The sequence below is a fragment of the Lithobates pipiens genome, unplaced genomic scaffold (assembly GCF_037356315.1).
Source record: "Lithobates pipiens isolate NorthernLeopardFrog02 unplaced genomic scaffold, aLitPip1_a1.2 Scaffold_23, whole genome shotgun sequence".
NCBI lineage: Eukaryota > Metazoa > Chordata > Amphibia > Anura > Ranidae > Lithobates > Lithobates pipiens.
In genome coordinates, this window is record NW_027507785.1 from 172,366,286 (window position 1) to 172,388,737 (window position 22,452).

The 22,452-nt window shown below is 43.6% G+C and overlaps 1 protein-coding gene across 2 annotated transcripts in view; it reads left to right on the forward strand.

The window, feature by feature from the left end:
* Positions 1-22,452, forward strand: part of ATF6 (activating transcription factor 6) — a 190,994-nt gene that overhangs the window by 86,613 nt on the left and 81,929 nt on the right. For both annotated transcript variants that reach the window (XM_077452616.1, XM_077452618.1), the window contains exons 9-11: positions 4,644-4,735; positions 11,474-11,602; positions 12,945-13,061. In XM_077452616.1, coding sequence (XP_077308742.1) covers positions 4,644-4,735; positions 11,474-11,602; positions 12,945-13,061 — 338 coding nt within the window. The remainder of the gene's footprint in view (positions 1-4,643; positions 4,736-11,473; positions 11,603-12,944; positions 13,062-22,452) is intronic.

The window sequence follows — 22,452 nt, forward strand, 5'->3', positions numbered from 1 at the left end:
AAAAAGGGTCCCCGGCAGTCTCAATGTGAAAGCCCGAGTGCTTTCACACTGAGGCGATGTGCTGGCAGGACATTAAAAAAAGTCCTGCAAGCAGCATCTTTGGAGTGGGGTATACCCCTCCTTCACCACTCCTGCCCATTGAAATGAATGGGCACCGCTGCTGAAGCGCCTGCAATGTGATTTGGCAGCGGCGCTTCACGGGCGCATTTAACCCCTTCCTTGGCCACTAGCTGGGTTATAAGTGCCTCACTAGCAGCCCGATAGCGCCGCTAAAATGACGGTAAAGCGCCGCTAAAACTACCGTCAACGCCTGCCCGCTCCACTGTGAAAGCAGCCTTAAGTGATACAGAAAATTTCTTACATTTAAACATTTATTAAACAAATCAAACCTCCAATCAGTTCACTTGTATGTATAATTTAGATTTTAAAAAACTATGTTAAATAGTTAAATACACAAAAACAGGTACTCAAAACTTTTGGACAAAAAAAAAAAAATGGGCTAACTTTACTGTTTTTTTTTTTTTTTTTTAAATCATTAGTGTATTTTTTTTCCAAAAAAATTGCCTTTAAAAGACCGCTGCGCAAATACCGTGTGACATAAAATATTGCAACAACTGCTATTTTATTCTCTAGGGCTCTCTGCTAAAAAAAATTATATATAATTTTTGGTGGTTCTAATGCCGCATACACATGACCAGACTGTCCGGTGGACTTAGTCTGGCGGACAAACCGAACGAGCGGACCTGACCACACACAACCGGACTTTTCCGACAGACCAGGTCCGCCAGACTATGGCGGGAGTCCGCCGTACTTTTGAAATGAATGGACTTTCCCACACACGGAGGAAAGTCCGTTCATTTTAAACGAGGCACTAGGTAGACGGGACTAGCACAGGAGGTCAATGTCGCTGCCTCCATGAGCGAGATTGACACGTCGCTGGCCCCGTCACCTGGTATGGACTTAAAGGGGAAGCCCTACGCCTAAAAAACGGCATGGGGGTCCCCCCCAGAGTCCATATCAGACCCTTATCCGAGCACGGAGCCCGGCTGGTCAGGAAAGGGGGTGGGGATAAGCGAGTGCCCCCCCTCCTGAGCCGTACCAGGCCGCGTGCCCTCAACATGGGGGGGTGCTTTGGGGAAGGCCGTGCGCCCCCCCCCCACCCCAAAGCTCCTTGTCCCCATATTGATGAGGACAAGGGCCCCTTCCCGACAACCCTGGCCGTTAGTTGTCGGGGTCTGCAGGCGTGGGGCTTATTGGAATACCAGCCCCCCACCCTATGTGAATGAGTATGGGGTACAATGTACCTCTACCCATTCACCTGGGGGAAAAAAATGTAAATAAAACACAACATCACGGTTTCAAAATAATTTATTGGTCTTCTTCCAACTTCGGGGGTCTTGTCCCCCTCTTCGTTTCTTCTTGCCGGGCCTCCGCTCCTCCTTCCAACTCTTTTACTAGCGGTGGCCTGGTCTTCTGTCTCCTCCTCCTCCTCCTCCTCCTCCATATAAGTCACCGCACACCGCGTTGCTGTCATTGCGGCCAGAGAGCATTGAGTCAACATCTCAAGGAAGAAGAGAAGACGGTGGCAACAGAAGACTGAGCCACCGCTAGGAAAGGAGCGGAGGCCGGGCAAGAAGAACCGAAGAGGGGGACAAGACCCCTGAAGTCGGAAGAAGTGGCGGCGACAGAAGACCGGGCCACCGCTAGTAAAAGAGCTAAAGGAAGAAAGCGGAGGCCCCACTCGTCCCCACCCCCTTTCCTGACCAGCCGGGCTGCGTGCTCAGATAAGGGTCTGATGTGGACCTGGGGGGGACCCCCACTCCGTTTTTTCGGCGTAGGGCTTCCCTTTTAAGTCTAGACCCGATGACGGGGCCAGTGGCGTGTCAATCTCGCCCGTGGAGGCGGTGACATTGACCTCCTTCGCTAGTCCCATCTACCTGGAGCCATGTTCAAAATGAACGGACTTTTCTCCGTGTTCGGGAAAGTCCCTTCATTTCAAAACTCCGGCCAATTTTTGAGTCAAAACTACTTTCTAAGTCCGCTGGACTTCTAGGAAAAAAAAGTCCGCTGGAGCCCACACACGGGCGGATTGTCTGATTGTGTGTACGCGGCATAAGTGATTTTCTAGCAGAAAATACAGGATTTTTACTTGTAAGCATCAAGTGTGAGAAAAGATTTAGTCTTTAAATGGTTAAACTGAGAACTCTACACACAGAGCTCAGTCCATTGAAGGGCAAGTTGAGGGCACGCGGCCTGGTACAGCTCAGGAGGAAGGGGGGGCGCTCGCTCGTCCCCCCCTTTCCTGGCCGGCCGGGTAGCGTGCTCGAACAAGGGTCTGATGTGGACCTGGGAGGGACCCACACGCCAATTCTTTTCGGCGTTGGGGTTCCCCTTTAAGTCCATACCAGGTGGCGGGGCCAGCGACGTCTCCTTCGCGGGCCCCGCCTATCTGGAGACATTCTCAAAATGAGCGGACTTTTCTCCGGGAGGGAAAAGTCCGTTCATTTCAAAAGTACGGCGGACTGGCATACGCACGGCCGGATTGTCCGCCGAAATGCAAGTCCGGCTGGAAGATTGGAGTGCAAAACTACTTTCTAAGTCTGCCGGAGGCTACACACGGGGGGATTGTCTGACGGACTTGAGTTTGCCGGACTTTTCCACCCGATTGTTTGATCGTGTGTACGCGGCATAATTCGCCTTTTTCATCAGCACAATCGGCCAATGACGATTAATTAAAAAACACCAAATATCGGCCAATATATCGATTAGTTGACCTAGTGTAGATACCTTCAATGTGTGCAGTTATTTTTCAGGATTAAAGCCCAACTCCAACTTCACTAATCTACTAATAAGCTGGCTCTCTGTGCTCTCCTGATAAAAATGCAGCTACACTGTCTCCTCTCAATTCAACTCATAAAAGCCTCATAACTTCCAGATTAGGTGACATCCAGCGTCTTCTGGTCTGTTCCTTTGTGCCCTGGGTGTAAGATAGAGCTGCACGACGATTAATCATGCAGAATCGTTATCGCGATCTTGAAAAAAGTATTTCCCGAATTTCTATGCAGAAAATTCTCTCTGCTCTTCTGAAGACAGCCCTCAAAAAGGGAAAAAACAAAACAAAACAGGCAGTCTGCCAAGAATCACAACATTCTTTAGCAGTGGAACTTAAGTAGAAACATTGTAACAATTTGTTCTTTACATCAAAGAAGTGTACTTTGGTTTGAAAATGAGGGAGGTTTAACCATTTAAACACTAAACCTTTTTCTGACATTTGTTGGTTTCAAGTAAAAATATATTTTTTTTCTTTTGCTAGAAAATTTTAGTAGAGACCCTAGAGAATAATATGGTGGTTGTTGCAATAGTCGTTCAAATGTAATTTTTTGGGAAAAAATTACACTTTAATGAATTAAAAAAAACAAAAACTAACCAGTAAAGTTAGCACAATTTGTTTTGTATAATGTGAAAGATTTTCCGCCAAGAGAATTGTTATCTTTTTATTCCAAGCAAAAAAAATTGTGATGCTCATTTTGGCCAGAATCGTGCAGCTCTAGTGTAAGGGATACTCTTCCTAGCCCTTACTCTGCAAAGGAACGTCACTCTGAGCTTTTCCTGCTAAGTTGGTGCCTGACTATGCTGGGATACGCATTTCAAAAAGCAAAACCTCCCTTTCATCAGTCAACTACCAGCCACCCTCTGGGAAGAATTTATCATGATGCTTAGTGCAGCTATTAATCCTTTATTAACTGGGATGGTGCAGCTATTGAATATGCATAAGATCATATATGCAAGAGATAAAAATCAGAAGTTGAATAGACGGGATTACGGACGTTTTCTTAGGTTACATAAGTAATGTAAGGATTAAAAACCAGGCAGTAAATGCAATAACATTACGTGATAGAAAAGAATGAAATAATAACAGTAAATGGTAGAGTTAAAAAAAAACAAAAAATTATAAATGGTAATACATTTTGCTTGGAATTGTATATAAAATGTCCCAATCAGCGACATTACAAAAAAATGACCATAATATAAAACTAAGAGTTTTAAGCCATGGATATTAGCAGAAATTTTATGGAATATTTAAAGCAAGGAATAAAATTCAAATTGCAAAACTCTTATCCAGCTTTGGACCCGTAAAAATGATCACCCGGTAACAAAAAAAAGCTATTCTCATGGAGATGAGAAACGAGAAATAAATAGCAATGCACATTGCCTTATTTTTACAACTCCTATTATTTATGAAATCTGATACGTCAGTAATCCAGTCTATTCAACTCTTTCTTCTTGACTCTTCCCCTTACAGCTGCAAATAAGAGTTGAAAGCAGACCCACTGATGTCACTGGGTCTCCAAATTGGTCCACCTTCAAGAGGGTGCATAGAAAGTGATTGTTTGTTTGTTTTTTGTTTTTTTTCTTCTTTGCTGCATTGTAGGGAGATGGAAAGGAATCTTTAGTTGGGGGGCTGGGGGGGGGTGTTCCATGACCTACTTGGAGTTGGGCTATAAAAAAATGTTGTTGGTCAACGTTCTTATACGGTAATGAGTTGTAAATGTTTTAATGTTTTTTCATAAAGCCTATTTGTTTTTATATAACACTTGATAAGATTGTTTAATAAGATCCATCATTCATGTGTTTTTCTGCAGAATCAGAAACTTAAAGTAACTGCTCCAAAGAGGAGAGCTGTCTGCCTGATGATGGTGGCTGTATTTTTAATAATGAATTTCAACCCACTTAGGTAACCTATTTTATGTCTTCTATAGTATTGTTTTTAAGGCTGAAAGGGTACTAGCAGGTTTGTCTGTGGTTAAAGCTGAACTCTGTGAAATTTAGAAGAAATTTGTCTAGGTGGACTGGGTGTATGAGCAGCAGTACCAGACACTTTTGCTTTACTGCTGGACATAGACCAAGTCGGTCTTAGCGCATCTCTGCCAATAACGATATTGCATTTCTGTCAATTAATGCAAGGCTTCCTCCGATTGGCTGAGGTGGAGATTGTGATGCTATCTGCCTGCCTGTCCAACTTAGCCACTCAAGAAAAACCTTGTATTTTTTTCAATGATTACAAGGATTCCTCCAAATGGCTGAGTTGGAAAAGCGGGCACGTGACACAAAAGCAATATTTTCTGAAAGAGGAGGCCCTGTAGAATAAATTAGCAGTTGCACATAAAACAAAAAACAGAGCGGCACTATAAATAAACATATCGATTAACACATGTGCCCATATGCCACAAATGTGACAGGTGCCCATTAACCCTCATGCAATTGTCTGTGATAAGTCAGAATAAATCCATAAATATAACTACAGTCTCTTTAATAGATAGTAGGAGGTGGTATGGTGAACCACTACAATATACGTGATAAATAAATCATCCATTTTGAAATAGTTTATTGCCATCTTGGGCTTCCCAGAGAATCAGGGAGGCCCAGGAAACAATCCCTAGGGGATATTTATTATAGCAAAAAAGAATGTTTGTGGTTTTGTTTTTTGTTTTTTTTCAAAATTGCCGCTCTTCTTTTTTTGTTTATAGTGCAAAAAATAAAAACTGCAGGGGTGATCAAATACCATCAAAAGAAAGCTCTATTTGTGGGCAAAAAATATGTCAATTTTGTTTGGGAGCCATGTCGCCATGTGCAATTGTCAGTTAAAGCGACGCAGTGCTGAATCGCAAAAAGTGCTCTGGTCAAGAAGGGGGTAAATTCTTCCGGGGCTGAAGTGGTTACTGTGTATCCACCACACCTCCAGTTGGAGCAGGGTGCGATGGGTATCCCCCCCTCTTGCAGACCGTTTAACATGTTCAAAACCAAAGAAAGAAAAAGTATCAAGGTTAAAATGTTTAGATACATTAAAAATATTTTTGGCATTTGGATTTACAGTGTCAGTGTTCAGAGACCCTGATTCGTAGGTGGCAAATGATGCAACCCGCGCACTGTATTTGACAAGCACTACATTCCACAACATAAACCACTGATTTAGAGCTGCGATTAATAAAATATTTAAGAGTGCAGGTTTTGCCTGTGGAGAAAGGTGACAGCTTTGGTCTTCTGTGTCTTCTACATTGTCTACATGTGCTGGTTCCACAAGGAAAAGATCCAGTGGTACTTAGCCATGTCCGTGGGGGATAATGAGGATGAAAAAGGCTAGGAGATGGGATAGATGCCAATTTGGAAGCCCTTCTACTGGGAAAAACTATAAATCTGTTGTAAAATGTCATACAATGTCTTATCCGCATATAGAATGGGAAGGCACTTTTTGACAATTGCTACAATTTTGATTATATTGTCTAGAGTAAGTAGTAACAAAATGTATTTTATTTCTATTATAATCGGACTGTTTTTTCATACTAGGGCTACAGTAGGTGCCACCGACATTGTGTTTCCAGCGCGACAGTATCGCGCTTGTTCCCGGCGACAGGCTTCTCTAACCAGCGCGATCCCGTTGCGCTGGCTGCAATAGGAAAATGTCATTTTCCTATAGCAGCCAGAGCGAGGCGATAATGTCGCCTCCCTCATGAAGCCTGCATGCCTTCTCGGGGGCATACCAGGCCCTTAGGTCCGGTACGGATTTTAAGGGGAATATCCCCTTTGCCGAAAAAAACTGTGTGGGGTCCCCCCCCAAAATCCATACCAGACCCCTATCCGAGCACGCAGGCCGGTCAGGAAAGGGGGTGGGGACGAGCGAGCGCCCCTCCCCCTCCTGAGCCGTACCAGGCCACGTGCCCTCAACATGGGGGGTGCCTTGGGGAAGGGGGGGCCGCGCGGCCCCCCATGTTGATGAGGACAAGGGCCTCTTCCTGACAACCCTGGCCGTTGGTTGTCGGGGTCTGCGGGCGGGGGGCTTATCTGAATCCGGGAGCCCCCTCTAATAAGGGGGCCCCTGGATCCCGGCCCCCCACCCTATGTGCATGAGTATGGGGTATAATGTACCCCTACCCATTCACCTGTGAAAAAAAATGTACAAAAAAACACACACACAAGGGTTAAATAGTTTATTGCACAGCTCCGGGGGGTCTTCTCGCCGGACTCCTCCGCTGTCTTCTGCTAGCTCTTTTGCTAGCGGAGTAGCCCGGCTTTCTTCTTCGTCGCCGCCCTCTTCTTCCAACTTCGGGGGTCTTGTCCCCCTCTTCCGTTCTTCTTGCCGGGCCACCGCTTCTTCTTCCAGCTCTTTTACTAGCGGTGGCCCGGTCTTCTGTCGCCGCCTTCTGTTCTTCTTCTTCTTCTTCCTCTTCTGACTCAACGCTCTCTCTGGCCACAATGCCAGGGACGTGGTGCGCAGTGACTTATATAGGGACGAGGGGCGGGGTCGCCGGTTGATGTCACATGGTGACCCTGCCCCCTTACGGTGTCACAGTCCCGGAGGATGCTGGGACTGTGACATCGTAAGGGGGCGGGGTCACAATGTGACATCAACCGGGCGACCCCGCCCCTTGTCCCTATATAAGTCTCTGCGCACCGCGTCCCTAGCATTGCGGCCGGAGAGAGCGTTGAGTCAACATCTCCAGAAGAAGAACGGAAGGCGGCGGCGGCGGCGGCGGCGACAGAAGACCGGGCCACCGTTGGTAAAAGAGCTGGAAGAAGAACCGAAGAAGGGGACAAGACCCCCGAAGTCGGAAGAAGAGGGCGGCGACGAAGAAGAAATCCGGGGTCCTCCGCTAGCAAAAGAGCTAGCAGAAGATAGCGGAGGAGTCCGGCGAGAAGCCCCCCGAAGATGGAAGACCCCCGGAGCTGTGCAATAAACTATTTTAACCCTTGTGTGTGTGTTTTTTTGTACTTTTTTTTTTTTTCACAGGTGAATGGGTAGGGGTACATTGTATCCCATACTCATTCACATAGGGTGGGGGGCCAGGATCCGGGGGCTCCCGGATTCCGATAAGCCCCCCGCCCGCAGACCCCGACAACCAATGGCCAGGGTTGTCAGGAAGAGGCCCTTGTCCTCATCAGCATGGGGACAAGGTGCTTTGGGGTGGGCGGGCCGCGTGGCCCCCCTTCCCCAAAGCACCCCCCATTTTGAGGGCACGCGGCCTGGTACGGCTCAGGAGGTGGGGGGGCGCTTTCCTGACCGGCCGGGCTGCGTGCTCGGATAGGGGTCTGGTATGGATTTTGGGGGGACCCCACGCCGTTTTTTTTTTGGCGAAGGGGATTCCCCTTAAAATCCCTGCTGGACCTAAGGGCCTGGTATGCCTCCCAAGGGGGAACCCATGCCTTTTTTTTTTTTTTTTTTTTTTTTACAATTGCCGTGGAGTTCTCCCTTAGGATTCATACCAAACAGTGCCTGGTATTGGTGGGAATCCAATTCGGATCCCCGCACCAGTGTCAACCCGGCCAGCGATGCTTGTCGCTTATCGGGAAAGGAAAATAAACATTTTTCCTTTCCCGATGCGAGCCAGCTCGGCGCTGGCTCCCGTGACGGAGCTCGTAGGGTGTCAATCTCGCCGCTAGAAGCGGCGAGATTGACACAATATCGCGGTCACCTACTGTATGTACATTTTTTAGCATGCTACCTCTATCCTTTTTCTCAGCCTTGATCCTGCCATTATCAATCAAATGTTTTTTGTATCCTCACCTCATTAGTCTTTGAGAGTACAGTACATTCTTTCTCATAATCTTCATGATCAGAGCAGTTCCTTTTGGCTCGCACAAACTCCCCCACTGGTAGTGCATGTATGGTATTAAAGGGGTGAAAACTCGTAGCACGCAAAAGTGAATTGCCAGTACATTGATTTCTGAAGGTTTTTGTAGTTACCCTGCCGATGTGTCCTGTAAGTGTTATGTCCAAATCAATTCTGACCGTGAAAGTGATGACTGAACTCCTCCAAATTCATATGGTTGTTATTAAGATACTGAATAAAATAATCTATCATAGAGACTGGGCCAATCCACACCAAGGCCAGGTCATCTATGTAGCGACTGTACCAGTCAATCTACACACTGAAAGGATTATTGTGTGAAGAGAAAGACCTCTTCCCACCACCCCATATAAGCTGCCAATGAGGGAGAAAATTTAGCCCCCAACGAGGCACCTTGGCATTGTATGTAAAAGAATGAGTCAAACATGAAATAATTATGTTTCAATAGGAACTCAGTGGCCAAAAGTAGAAAATCGCACAACTTCCAACTATAAAAACTGTACGATGTAAGGTGGTGTTTAATAGCCTCCAAGGCTAAACAATGTGGTATACATGAAAATAATGCCTTGATATGAACCACAATCCAAGTATTGGTTGCTGACCATTTAATTATTATTTATTATTATTATACAGGTTTTATATAGCGCCAACAGTTTGCACAGCTCTTTACAACATGAGGGCAGGCATTACAGTTACATTACAATTTGGTACAAGAGGAATCAGAGGGCCCTGCTCGTTAGAGCTTTACAATCTAAAATTTCATGTGTATGGGGAAGAAGGTGACAAGTGTCCCTAAGATAACCTGGTAGACGAGTGATGAGGGGTTGAAGATGTTCATTCACCCACTCGCCAAGTCTCTCTAATAGGGACCCTATGCATGCAATAATGGGACGACCCTGGACAGGAATGAGTTTTGTGTACTTTAGGAAGGTGATGGAACACTGGAACAATCGGTTTTCTACCATCAAATCAATAATTTTTTGTTCGAGTATTCCTGCATTCCTTCCTTCATCCAAAAGATGTCTCATTTTGCATTGCATAGTTGGAGTTGAATCTGTGCCGAGTATGCGATATGTAATCACATCATTCAGCTGTCTCAGTGCTTATTCCTTGTAGCTGTCAGTGTCGAAGACAGCCACCAGCCCACTCTTATCTGCTTTGCGTATGACAATATCTTCTCTTACTTTTAACCCCCGAAGGGCAAGGTATTCTGATTTGGATAAATGAAACCTCCCAGGATGTGTGTGGATTGGAGACGATCCTTTCAGTTTTAGTTCAATCTCCACTATGTGCTGAAAAGAATCTACGGATTCACTATGAGCCTGAATGGGGTAAAAATATCTGTCACTCAAGGTGATAGTACTTTTCTTAATACCATGTAGACCCCCCTCGGAATCGGATTGAAGGCTTTCCAAGGTAGATGTCATAGTTGGATGAGCCAACAGGAAGGATGTGCAATTATCAAATCGTGTGGTGCGATATTATCAGCTGTTTCTTGTAAAAAGTGTTTAAGCTTTCTATTTCTAATAAAACGATTAATGTCTAGCACAGTTGAAAAAACATCAAATTCATGTGTTGGGGCAAAGGATAAACCTCTGTAAAACAAATACAGTTCATCATTAGATAATGTGACTGATGACAGATTAAGTACATTCACGGTACCTAGTCTCCCTGCTTCTTTGATCGTGTCAGATACGTCTTGTGCTCTGCCTTTGCTGGCTGACTTCCCCCGTCTTGTCTTTTTTTTTTTTTTTCTTTTGTTCTTTTCTTTGTGTCCTGGGAGTTTTTTGATGATTTGTTTGGAGAACCTTGTCTAGAAAAGACAGAGCTGCAAGATATGTTGGATGAGCTTGGCTCAGCGGTGTCAGAAAGATCCGACTGAGTGTCTGAGATTGCTGGTGAACTAAAATTAACCCTTTTCTCACTGGTAGATCTTGATCTTCTCTTTACAATGGCATTTGGAAATCCTGCTGTCCTTAAGCACATAAACGTTACCTTTCTCGTAATCTTTCAGATCTCGTAAAAATTCTGGCTCATGCCCTGCTTCAGTATGTCACAGTACATGTTGGCATTCATGGTTCCCTCAATGAACTTTAGCTCACCAGTGCCGGCAACACTCATGCAGCCCCAGATCATGACACTCCTACCACCATGCACTGACAGGCTGACCCCCCCACCCCTTTAACCTCTGCTGCAATGCTGGCAGCAACACCCTTCCCCCCCCCCCCCCCCCCCACCGAAACATTGTCTGACATACCCACCACTTCTGTGCTTGAGATTCTCTCAAATCTTTAGCAGATTATGTTGTCCCTTTTGGAAAGGCAAGCCATAGCACCCAGAACCATAATGGTTCTTATTGATGCAGTACATACCACTTTTAAAAATGGAAAGGCTGCCTGTAGCTTCTACCAGCTCTGTTACTAGTCTGAAATCCCTGAGAGGCCCCAAGACTGTAAAAAAAAAAAAAAAAAAAACCTTTCTGGTACACCTCTTACTTTAAGGTGTTCTATACAGAGACTGAAAAACTCCTGATAAACTACTTGTTCCTCCTGAGATGTTTTTCTGATCAATATTCATTATATGAGGCCTTTATTAAGAAAATGGGCTGCTCCCACTGTTGGTTCTGCTGTGCTCCACCTTAATATAGCACTTCCAATTCCTGTTGAGGATGCACCAGTATTTTAAAGACAGCAGAGGATTTTTTACCTCAATACAGAGAATGCTTTAAGGTAACAAAAAACTTTTACAATTAATCCACTTTAATGAAGTCCAAGTAATAGATTTTATGATCAATACAAAAATCCAATTTTTTTACTGTCCTCCTTTCTCTCTTTAAAAAAAAAAAATAGTGTTTTAGAATCCACTTCTGGGGAATTTGACATGGAGGTCAGGACTGTTAATCAGAATAGACGCCTGCTAGAGTTTTCACCTGGCGAAGTCAATATGAAAGACAAGGATACCCCACAAAGTGATTTCAGGTAATTTTTATGAGTTTCTATCATCATCATTTTTTTATCAATCTTTTATATTGTATTTTGCAGAGCTTAACATTGCCTTGCATATGCATATTTTGCAGAAGTTATACATGTTTTGTTGCACTTCTAGCCTATTGCTGTGAAGCGAATGCAGTTATCCCTGAAGAACTAGTAAATCTAGGATTGTCGGTCTCCTTTTAAAAAATCAGACATGTCAAGTACACAGGTTCTGTGGCTGATTAAATGTAAGGTCTGGAGTAATGCGAAAGCCCAGTACACACTGCAGGTTGTTTGTGTTTTTTTTTTTTTTTATTCATCCCAGCGGGCTAAACAGGGGGGGGGGGGGAAATGACCGATCCAGCTGGAGCCGCCGTACTAAAAATCCGATATTAAGGGCCGATTCACACAGCGGGCGATGCGAGGCGACACGACTCGCCTCGCCTCGCTCCCGCAAGTCGCCCCCGTTCTGTACAATGGAACCGTTCTGAGAGGAGCGACTCGAGTCGCTCCGACTCAGAAAAAAGGTTCCTGTACTACTTCTGGGCGACTTCGGGGGCGACTTGTATTGACTTCTATACAGAAGTCCTCTGCAAGTCGCCGCTGAGGTCGCCGCAGGTCGCGGCGAGGCAAGTCGGAGACGCCTCGCCGCGCCTGCAGTGTGAACCGGCCCTAATACAGCGACCTCCCCTGCTGTGCTGTTGTGTTCTGACAGGGGGACAGATTGTTTGTTTGTTTTACTTTTAGCAGCTACGGGTCAATTTGGGCAAGGCTAGGATATTGCAAATCCTTAAGTTCTCCCAAGTTAGCCAGCAAGTGCAGGGTTCCCAGTTCATTAAAGGTTAACTTCACTTTTTGCACTTACACCCATATTTAGGGTTAAACTTGATACAAATGAGCTCCACCCCATAGGTTCTTAAACTTCTCATCTGCTGTCACATCTGTGTCAGTCATTCAGGGATCTGAGAATGAACGAACTACAAATCCTGACCTCCGCCACAGCAGACAGACTTGTAGTTCTCAAAACATGACTACAGTAATCACTGTACTTGAAGTCCATTGACACTTCCTCCAGTTCTGTAACTGAAAGTCATGTACTTCAGTATAGGCAGGAAGCTGGAGGAACAGTCTGCAGGAGTGTGGCAATGCACCCATGGTGGACATTGGCTTTCATTCAAGGGTCCCCAAAGAGCTGAGCTCTGTTATACCTAAGCCATGGTTTCTATTTTTTAAAGACTTTTACCACTTCCTGTCCGGCCTATAGCAGAATGACAGCTGGGCGGTGGTTCAGTTATCCTTACTGGGCATCATATGATTGATTTCATGCTCCTTTTTTTTTGGCTTTTAGTTCTCGACATTTCATGTCAACTGAAAAGGCATTGATGGTTGTGAAAGAGGAGCCATTGCTTTACCTTCCAGCTCCTCCTCCTTGTCGACCCCATATCAACCAAACTGAAACCCTTCGGTGAGTAAGAATTACTGTATATAAAAATGCAGTGAGGAAAATTTTACTGTGATTGGAGTGGAAAGAAACTGGACTTGCTGTGCATGTAAACAATTAAGCTTCCATATTTAGTTTTCAATGCTTAAAGTGACACTAAATTCTAGTTTGAAAAATCCAAATTCCTTTCTTTCACTGCTGTGATCTGGCTTCTGTTAGAGGATGGCTATGTTGCTATATGTCACTTAATCCCAAAATGGACTAGAGACTTACCGACTGCTGCATGCAGATATACGTCGGCACAATGGCAGGGGTGGGCAAATGGGCGTACCTGTACATCCCCTTGAATTGGTGGGGCTAGCGGGCACGTGCTACTGGAACCAGTAGACTCTACGTCCGCCGGTGTCCTGGCGATTGCGTCATGGAGATGCCTATGTAAACAAGGCATTTCCCCTAGGACACACTTAACCCCTTGATCGCCCCCCAGTGTTTAACCCCTTCCCTTTCAGTGTAATTTACACAGCAATCCATGTATTTTTATAGCACTGATCGCTGTATAAATGACAGTGGTCCCAAAATAGTGTCAAAAGTGGCAGATGTGTCCATCATAATGTCGCAGTCATGATGATAAAATTCGCAGATCCCTGCCATTTACAAATTATTATTTTTTTTTTGCATTTTAGTGTAAATGAGATCTGAGGTCTTTTTGAACCCAGATCTCATATTTAAGAGGTCCTGTCATGCTTTTTTTCTATTACGAGGGATGTTTACATTCCTTGTAATAGGAATAAAAGTGACACAATTTTTTTTTTATAAGCAGTGTAAAAATAAAAGGTAAAATAAATAACAAAAGAAAAAAAATTTAAACGCGCCCCGTCCCACCGAGCTTGTGCGCAGAAGCAAACGTATACGTGAGTAGTGCCCGTATATGAAACCGGAGTTTAAACCACACATGTGAGGTATCACTGTGATCGGTAAAGCGAAAGCAATAATTTTAGCCCTAGACCTCCCCTATAACGCAAAACATGCAACCTGTAGAATTTTTGTAAAATGCCTGTGGAGCTTTTTAAGGGTAAAAGTTTGTCACCATTCCACGAGCGGGCGCAATTTTGAAGGGTGACATGTTGGATATCAATTTACTCGGCCTAACATTATCTTTTGGCCACTAGGGGCCCGCAGCGTGTGCCGGAGTCAATGGGTGTGCCCGGCAGGCACGATGACTGTCGGGCACCCGCGGTCGCTCGTGACAGATGATTAACGCACTTTTTTTTTTTTTTTTACCTTACAAACAATATAAATGTGTATTTATTATTTTTTTTAAAAGGGTTAACTTGGCCTTTTAAACGGTTTGCTAATAATTTAAAGCATGAACCATCCCGAGGGTACTTGGGGAACTCAGTCAAATAATTGCCAGACCATTGTTCCTAATTTTTACTGACAGTCTACCGACTGGAATGGTATCAGCTGATTGGAGAAAAGGCAATATAGCACCAATATTTCAAAAAAGGGCCATAATACATCCCTGGGAATTACAGACCAGTTAGCCTAACATCAATAGTATGCAAGCTCTTGAAGAGGATGAGGCACTATATACAATATGTTGGCATGGACCATAGGGTGAGTACATGGATTGAAAACTGGCTACATGGGTGAGTTCAGAGGGTGGTGATAAATGGGGAATAGGGGTGGGAAGTGGGGTCCCCCTTGGTTCTGTGCTGGGGACCAATCCTGTTTAATTTGTTTGTAAATGACCTGGAGGATGGGGTAAACAGTTCAATCTCTGTATTTGCGGATGGAACTAAGCAGGGCAATAAATTCTCCGCAGGATGTGGAAAAAATGCAAGAAGATCTGAACAAATTAATGGGGTGGGCAACTACATGGCACATGAGGTTTAAAGTAGAAAAATTTAAAATGATGCATTTGGGTGGCAAAAATATATGAATGCAATCTACTCACTAGGGGGTGAACCTCTCAGGGAATCTAGGATGGAAAAGGAACTGGGGTTCCTAGTAGATGATAGTAGCAGCTTGGCATTGCATGCCATTGATGAGCCTAACAAAGCAAACAGAATATTGGCATGCATTAAAAAGAGGATTAACTCCAAAGATAAAGCCATAACTCCCTCACTCTACAAGACTTTGGTCTGGCCGCACTTGGAATATGCTGTCCAGTTCTGGGCACCAGTCCTCCGGAAGGATGTACTTTAAATGGAGCAAGTACAAAGAAGCTAATAAAAGGTCTGAAGAATACGATTTCAGTTTACAAATACTGTACTGGTGACCCTACAGTAGGTATAAAACTTTTTGCAGAAGGGAGTTTAATAACACGCGTGGCCACTTACTAAAATTAGAAGAAAAGGGGTTAAACTACGTAGAGGGTTCTTTACGGTAAGAGTGGCAAGGATGTGTAATTCCCTTCCACAGGCGGTAGTTTCAGCGCGGGGCATCAATAGTTTCAAAAAACGATTGAACAAGCACCTGAACAACCGCAAAATACAGGGGTATACAATGTAATATTGACAAATAATCACACGTATAGGTTGGACTTGATGGATTTGTGTCGTGTGTTTCTTTTTTTTTTTTTTTTTCAACTTTCCCTACTATGTAACTATGTAACATTCCAGCAGAAGTCTGAGTCTGACAGACCTCTGTTCAGGGCATGAGCAAAGTGTATAACTGCTAATGTGACATGGGCTTCCATTTATTGTCTCGCATTCAAGTCCACTATTGAGGTCTGCATAGGGAGACCTGAGCAGTGGTGCTGAGCAATGATCAGTAGGTGGGGTAGGCTGATCATCACTTTGCCTGTGTGTTAAAGCTGGAAAATCCTTTTTCCAAAGCTTTTGTTTTTTTATTTTGGAGTTCTTTAGTGCTATTTATGAAGCATCAATATGATTCATGGAGCATTCACATTATCCTGATCTTTTTCTGTTTGCATGGGAAAAGCAAAAGATGAACTTCAAGCACGCAGAAGAAGAGTTTTCTCTCACCCACAGTCCAGCTTTTGAATCCAATTTTAGTTGTTTTGTTGATATAATTTCTTAGAAATATGAGAAACGGAAAGGTTTCCAATTTGTAACCACTATCAATTAGGCTCCTTTTGTGACATCAGCATCTTTTTTCTTTTTTACCACAACGTCCTAGAACCAGTAATAAGGTTTTCTAAAATCTTTTCAGAGTTCAAATCAGTGGTATTCAGTTTTATCTCATGAGCCACATGTGGGCCTTCTAAACTCCTACTGGGTCTTAGGAGTTTAAAGCGGGTGTCCGCCAGGAGTCCGCCGTGTTTTTCTTTTTAAAAGCCAGCTGCTACAAATACTGCAGCTGCTGACTTTTAAAATAATGACACTTACCCGCCCAGCGCGCCCGCGATGTCGGCACCCGAAGCCGATCTCTCGATCGTCTCTCGGGTGCTGCCGCCGACATCTTGGGTATGGGAATCAGGAAGTGGAGCCTTTCGGCTTCATTTCCCGGTTCCCTACTGCGCATGCGCGAGTCGCGCTGCACAATAAGGATGGTCCCCGCTGTCTCTGGGATCCGTGTGTTTACCAGCAGGCAGCGGGGGACCTTCGGAAAGGGGCGTAGATTCTGCGGAAAGGGGCGTACCTTCTGCAGAATCTACGCCGGAAGTGGGTGCAGATACCTGTACTGTACAGGTACCTGCACCCCCCTCCCCCCTGAAAGGTGCCAATTGTGGCGCCGGAAGGGGGGGAGGGTTCCAATGAGCGCAAGGTCCACTTTAGGGTGGACCTCCGCTTTAAATAACTGTACTGCAGTGATCTACTCACTCTTCTGCCTTCAGTGTTTTTCCTCTACAAAATCTCTCTTCTTTTAGCAAAGGCAGGTTACGGTAAAGAAATGGTACTGAGGCATAAGAAAGATGTAAAGTAGTGTAAAGATGTAAAGCACTCTCTGTTGCCCTTATAGTTTTATTTTTACTGCTGATTTTGCTTATTTCAACCCAATCCAGAATATTGGCAGACATTTGCTACTGAGTGCAGCTCACTGTTTACTCGGTGAGCATATTTTATTGTTTTACTGTCATCTACTAGTTGACTACTATTGCTTTCTCCAGAGTGCTGTGGACAGCAGTAGACCCTGAACAAAAAAATATTCCTTTCTTGTTCGTTGAGGAACACAGGATTCAGAGACAATTGGAATATACTACTGCTTACAGAAGAATTTTATTTTAAAAAAAGTTGATACTTCTGTATATCCCCTTCTACTCCCAGCATGTGTTTTCTGCTAGTATCTTAGGAGAATGGATGCCTTCTTACCTTTTCCCTACTGAGAATTGTTCACCTATGTTTGTTTTTGTTTTCTTAGCTTTTCCTATATGCTTCTTGAGCGGGTCTCTATGCGCTGCTTATTGGATCAACGTATACACAGAAGTCATTTTAGAGGCTGTATTAAGGGGTTAAATCTCATGTTACATTTAACCCTAGGTTCATTCATATATTTAACCTTCAGATATGTGGTCAGTAAATGCAAGGATTAAAACACAACAACACACAAAGAATGTAATAAAAAGATTTACTTGGCTTTGATTAAAGATGTATACAGATGATACGATACAGGAATAAATACAGCATATTCAATCCAGGGGAGTCACAAGCTCATTTTATAAATGAGCTACCTAGATTAGACAGTCAGGCTTCCGCCTTCCTCAAAATGCAAACTGGTATCCCAGTCATATTTATATGGTAGTGAAGACAATAGCTACAACTGATGAAAAGAAAAGGTCAAAGGTTCCCAACTTCCCATAGCATAATGAAGCAGATGCCTCATGCATTAAACATGTTGTATAGATATAAGTAATCACTCTTAACTATTCTTGTAATTCAATAACTAAAGTTATATATGAATATAGACCCATACTACATTCCACCCCTTGATTTACAAGATTCTCAGTTTATAATACTCAAGATTACCTATAGATATATCAACATGTTCTACTCAAGGTAGTCTTTTCGCTTGTACTTTAATATAAACATTTCTGGCTTCATTAATTTCATCCTTCACATTTCCAGTGTTATGAATATGTATGTAAAACACTCCCCATTATTAAATATGGTCCATCTCCCATATATCCCACTCCTTGGGTATTTTCCACATGTAAATTATTATATAAAAGTTGTACATCCTTCCACCCCTCGTCTTATCTATCTAAACTTTTATCTCTTTACCCATTTTCTCTGTCTGATTTACCTGTCCAGGAAATCTCATTCTGCTATGTTAGGGCTGAAAAATATAAAAAATATCCAAACTTCCAAAAATATAAAAAACAACTATATGTTGGACTAACAGAATAACACCAAACTTCCTTTCCAAGAGTTTAAACGCATAGATACTTGACAAAGTCCTCCATATCTGGTGATGGACAGCAGAGTCTTAGACATCCGGTTACCAGATCGCAGCTGCAGCATAGCACTTGCAACACTGTAGAACTGAAAGAACTGTAGTATACATAGTCCATATCCTCACAAGTCATAGATGTGCAGGCACATACGTCAGGCACATGACCATTAGAGCACATAAAACAGTTCAAGTACTTCACCATCAGATTCAGGTACTTAACCATGATGGCAGGTGGAACAGTTCACGTACTCGACCCTCAGAAGAGGTACTAAAAGTTTAGCTGCTGATCATTGGTAAAGACTTTATAGACCGTTGCTGCTGTCAAAAGTGTTTGTCTCCTTTCTCCAATATGCTTCTAGTTGACGTCATGGCAGGTGCATTACCAAATATGTCAGTCCAACATTCCATAATTAACAACAATGCCCATATAACCCATTATAGATTTCTGAACAGGCAAATCGATGATCATAAATGATCCGGCTAATGAAAAACTCAGCTTTCTACATTAAAGGTGAAATATTATTACAAGTATATTACTCATCCCCCACCTGAACTATACACTACTGTCTCAAACTATAGGCGCAACTTTAAATTACTTCATGCGTGTTTCCTCTATGCACTTTGATCCCCTTCCACACTCTAAAGACATTCTGGCAGGCTAAACAGCTCTTGTCTACACTAATCCTAATATGTGCATATAATATGCCCATGCATATGTGTCACTCTACATGTCAGTCCCACCCCAAGCAATCAAGGAGAATTGAGGAAAAGCAAACCTGAGAACCTATTTTATAACTTTTTTTTCTTTACCAAGAAAATTTTATGAAAACTCAATCAGGTGTATAGAACAGGGTGATCAAAGAATCACTGAGTGTCGGATATAACTGACTGTATATATACCACTAGAACACCTAATTTTGAAAGACTTAAAAATTGTGTTCATTGCAATAATATTAACCTAAATGCATAATTATAAGTAGACATAAAAGTACCCTTTTTTCCCTTGAAACACAAAATGATTACTTTAAATTTAAACTGTCAATCTTATAGGAAAATGTACTTTATATGTAAAACCCCAGGCATACTCCCACAGTAGTAATGCCTTATAGTTCCACCAAAATAATTATGACAGAATATACAGAAGTAGATGCTGCCATAATTTAGCTTGCATAAACACAGAAAGGAACAATATGTAAATGTTTGGGTATTCTTACACCCTCCAAACTATTACAAGTATTATATAATTCCAGATATCAAAACCATCTTGCTGTCAATATTCACAAATTATTTGTTCTATATCATTTTGGATTCAACTCAATCAGAGAAAACCCTTAGAAATCTATCATGCAGCATCAAGATTATTAGCTGCTCTGGTTTACAATCAGTTCCAATGAAAACTTTCAGTACATTTGCATATTACATAAAAATAACAACAAAAACAACATAAATTATTCAGTTTGACTGTAATCTTCATCTTTAGTTCTTGGATATCAAACCACATCAGACAGGTGGATTGATGCTGTTTAATATTGTCTAGGAACTAAACAAAATGAAAGGTTTTAGTGTGATATTATTACAGTTCACTCCTAGAAAGTAACAAATAGTTAGCAACAAACACATTTAACCAACACTTTCCACAAATTACAAAACATATGGCCATTATTTCTGTTATTCCGAGTGCACTTTTATTACCCATATTAATTGAGCTCATTTCTTATCACCACGTGGATTTTCATTTAGGGTCCTTTCACACGGGGCGGATCAGTTCTGATCCGCCCCGTGGATGTCCGTTTGCTCAGCGGGGATCACTCCGCCGATCCCCGCTGAGCAGGGAGATGACAGCTCCGTCTCTGCACACTGCGCAGGGACGGACCTGTCACAGCGCCGCTCTCCCCTATGGGAGATCGGATGATGACGGACCGCAGTGCCCGTCGTCATCCGATCCGATCCACAGACGGATGGAAAAATAGCTTTTTCCTCCGTCACACTTTTTCGGATCGGAGCGGGTCGGATGTCAGCGGACATGTCACCGCTGACATCCGACGCTCCATAGAGCTCTATGGAGCACCCGTTCAGGTCCGCCTGAAAAACTGACAGGCGGGCCTGAACGGGTCGTCAGTGTGAAAGGGGCCTAAAGGATGTCCATTCAAAGTTATCATTAATTCACCATGGTTGAAATAACATTCACAAGAACATTAAATGGTGTTCATCACATTTGTGCACAAACATTATACATCACCAAACTCATATTGATGTTTCTATTGCAACCTCTTCTTCAATACCATACAGATCTATGAAACTTCTAGGAATAGATCTGGTTCCTTCTGTATTAACGAAAACAAAATTAAAAAAAAAAAACATTAGTGTTGTATTCTAGAACATGACACTTTATTACATTCACCAATAAAATTATAATAATCATGACTGCTATTCAGGATTTTAAATGGTGTTAACATCAAGCAGACATTTTCTTTCTTTGTTTCAAATAATCCTAGATTTGCGTAATAAAAAGTAACAATTTCAACTAGGATGTTATTTTTATCAACATAATTACCGTATATACTCGAGTATAGGCCGACCCGAATATAAGCCGAGGCCCCCAATTTACCCCCAAAAAACTGGAAAACTTATTGACTCGTGTATAAGCCGAGGGTGAGACATGGCTGTCCATCCCTGTGTGTCCGTCCATCCCTGTGTGTGTGTCCGTCCATCCATCCCTGTGTGTGTGTCCATCCATCCATCCATCCATCCATCCCTGTGTGTGTGTCCGTCCATCCATCCCTGTGTGTGTATCCATCCATCCCTGTGTGTGTGTGTGTGTGTGTGTGTGTGTGTGTATTCATCCATCCATCCCTGTGTGTGTGTGTGTGTGTGTGTATCCATCCATCCCTGTGTGTGTGTGTGTGTGTGTGTGTGTGTGTGTGTGTGTGTGTGTCCGTGCAGCCTTGTGTGTGTGTCCAGCCTACCTGTGTCCCAAGCCTCCGTCCCGAGCCGCCGTCGTCCCGAGCCTCCTCTGTCCCGTGCCTCCTCTGTCCCGAGCCTCCTCTGTCCCGTGCCTCCTCCGTCCCGTGCCTCCTCCGTCCCGTGTCGTGCCGATGGATCGCCGCTCCAGGATCGCCGCTCTTCTCGGCGGCCATTCTACAATTCAAAAGCCGCGCCTCCGTCCTCCGCCTGTGATAGGCGGAACACTCAATTTCCCAGCAGCCTGTGTTCCGCCTATCACGGACATCCTCTCATACTCGTCCGTAGTATGAGAATGAACGGATGTCCGTGATAGGCGGAACACTGACTGCTGGGAAATTCAGTGTTCCGCCTATCACAGGCGGAGGCGGAGAAGGAGGCGCGGCTTTTGAATTTTAATGTCCGCCGTCTGTCTGCTCGATGCGCTGATCGAGCAGTCAGACAGCGGTGACTCGAGTATAAGCCGAGGGGGCACTTTCAGCCTCAAAAAAGAGGCTGAAAATCTCGGCTTATACTCGAGTATATACGGTAAACATTTCTTAGATGTTCAGCAATGTCCAGCTTCAGGGACACAATCTTTAAAGGGGGGGGGGGGGGGGTTTATCTCCCTCTCTTAAAGGAGAAAGAAGTCCTCTTCATTCAAGCAGGCTCTCACAAATACAGCTGCAGGTGTCCCTTTTATAAAATGCAGGACTATTGTCCATTGTCTGGGGGGGAGGGAAAGGGGGGGATCCTGCAGACTGCAAACATTCCTGCTAACTAATGATCTTTTCATTTAAACATACAAAGACTCGCTTTTCTCAAAACTTTTACCTTAGTTTCATTACTTAACCATTCTAATGTTAAACATACTCACTTAAACATCAGTAGTCAAATGCATTTTTACATATCATCCATACAAGCAACTTTTTCTCACCAATAGCACTAGCTAAACAACCAACAGAAGAGCTCAACATTTAAATTCAACACATATATTACTGCAGTAATCACAATCTAAGCATCAACACAGGTCATATTTTTCCTTTTCCTACCTGCTTTCTGCTCATCGTTTTCAAACCTCAAAAAACAACTATATGAGCACCAGCGAAAGGGCCAC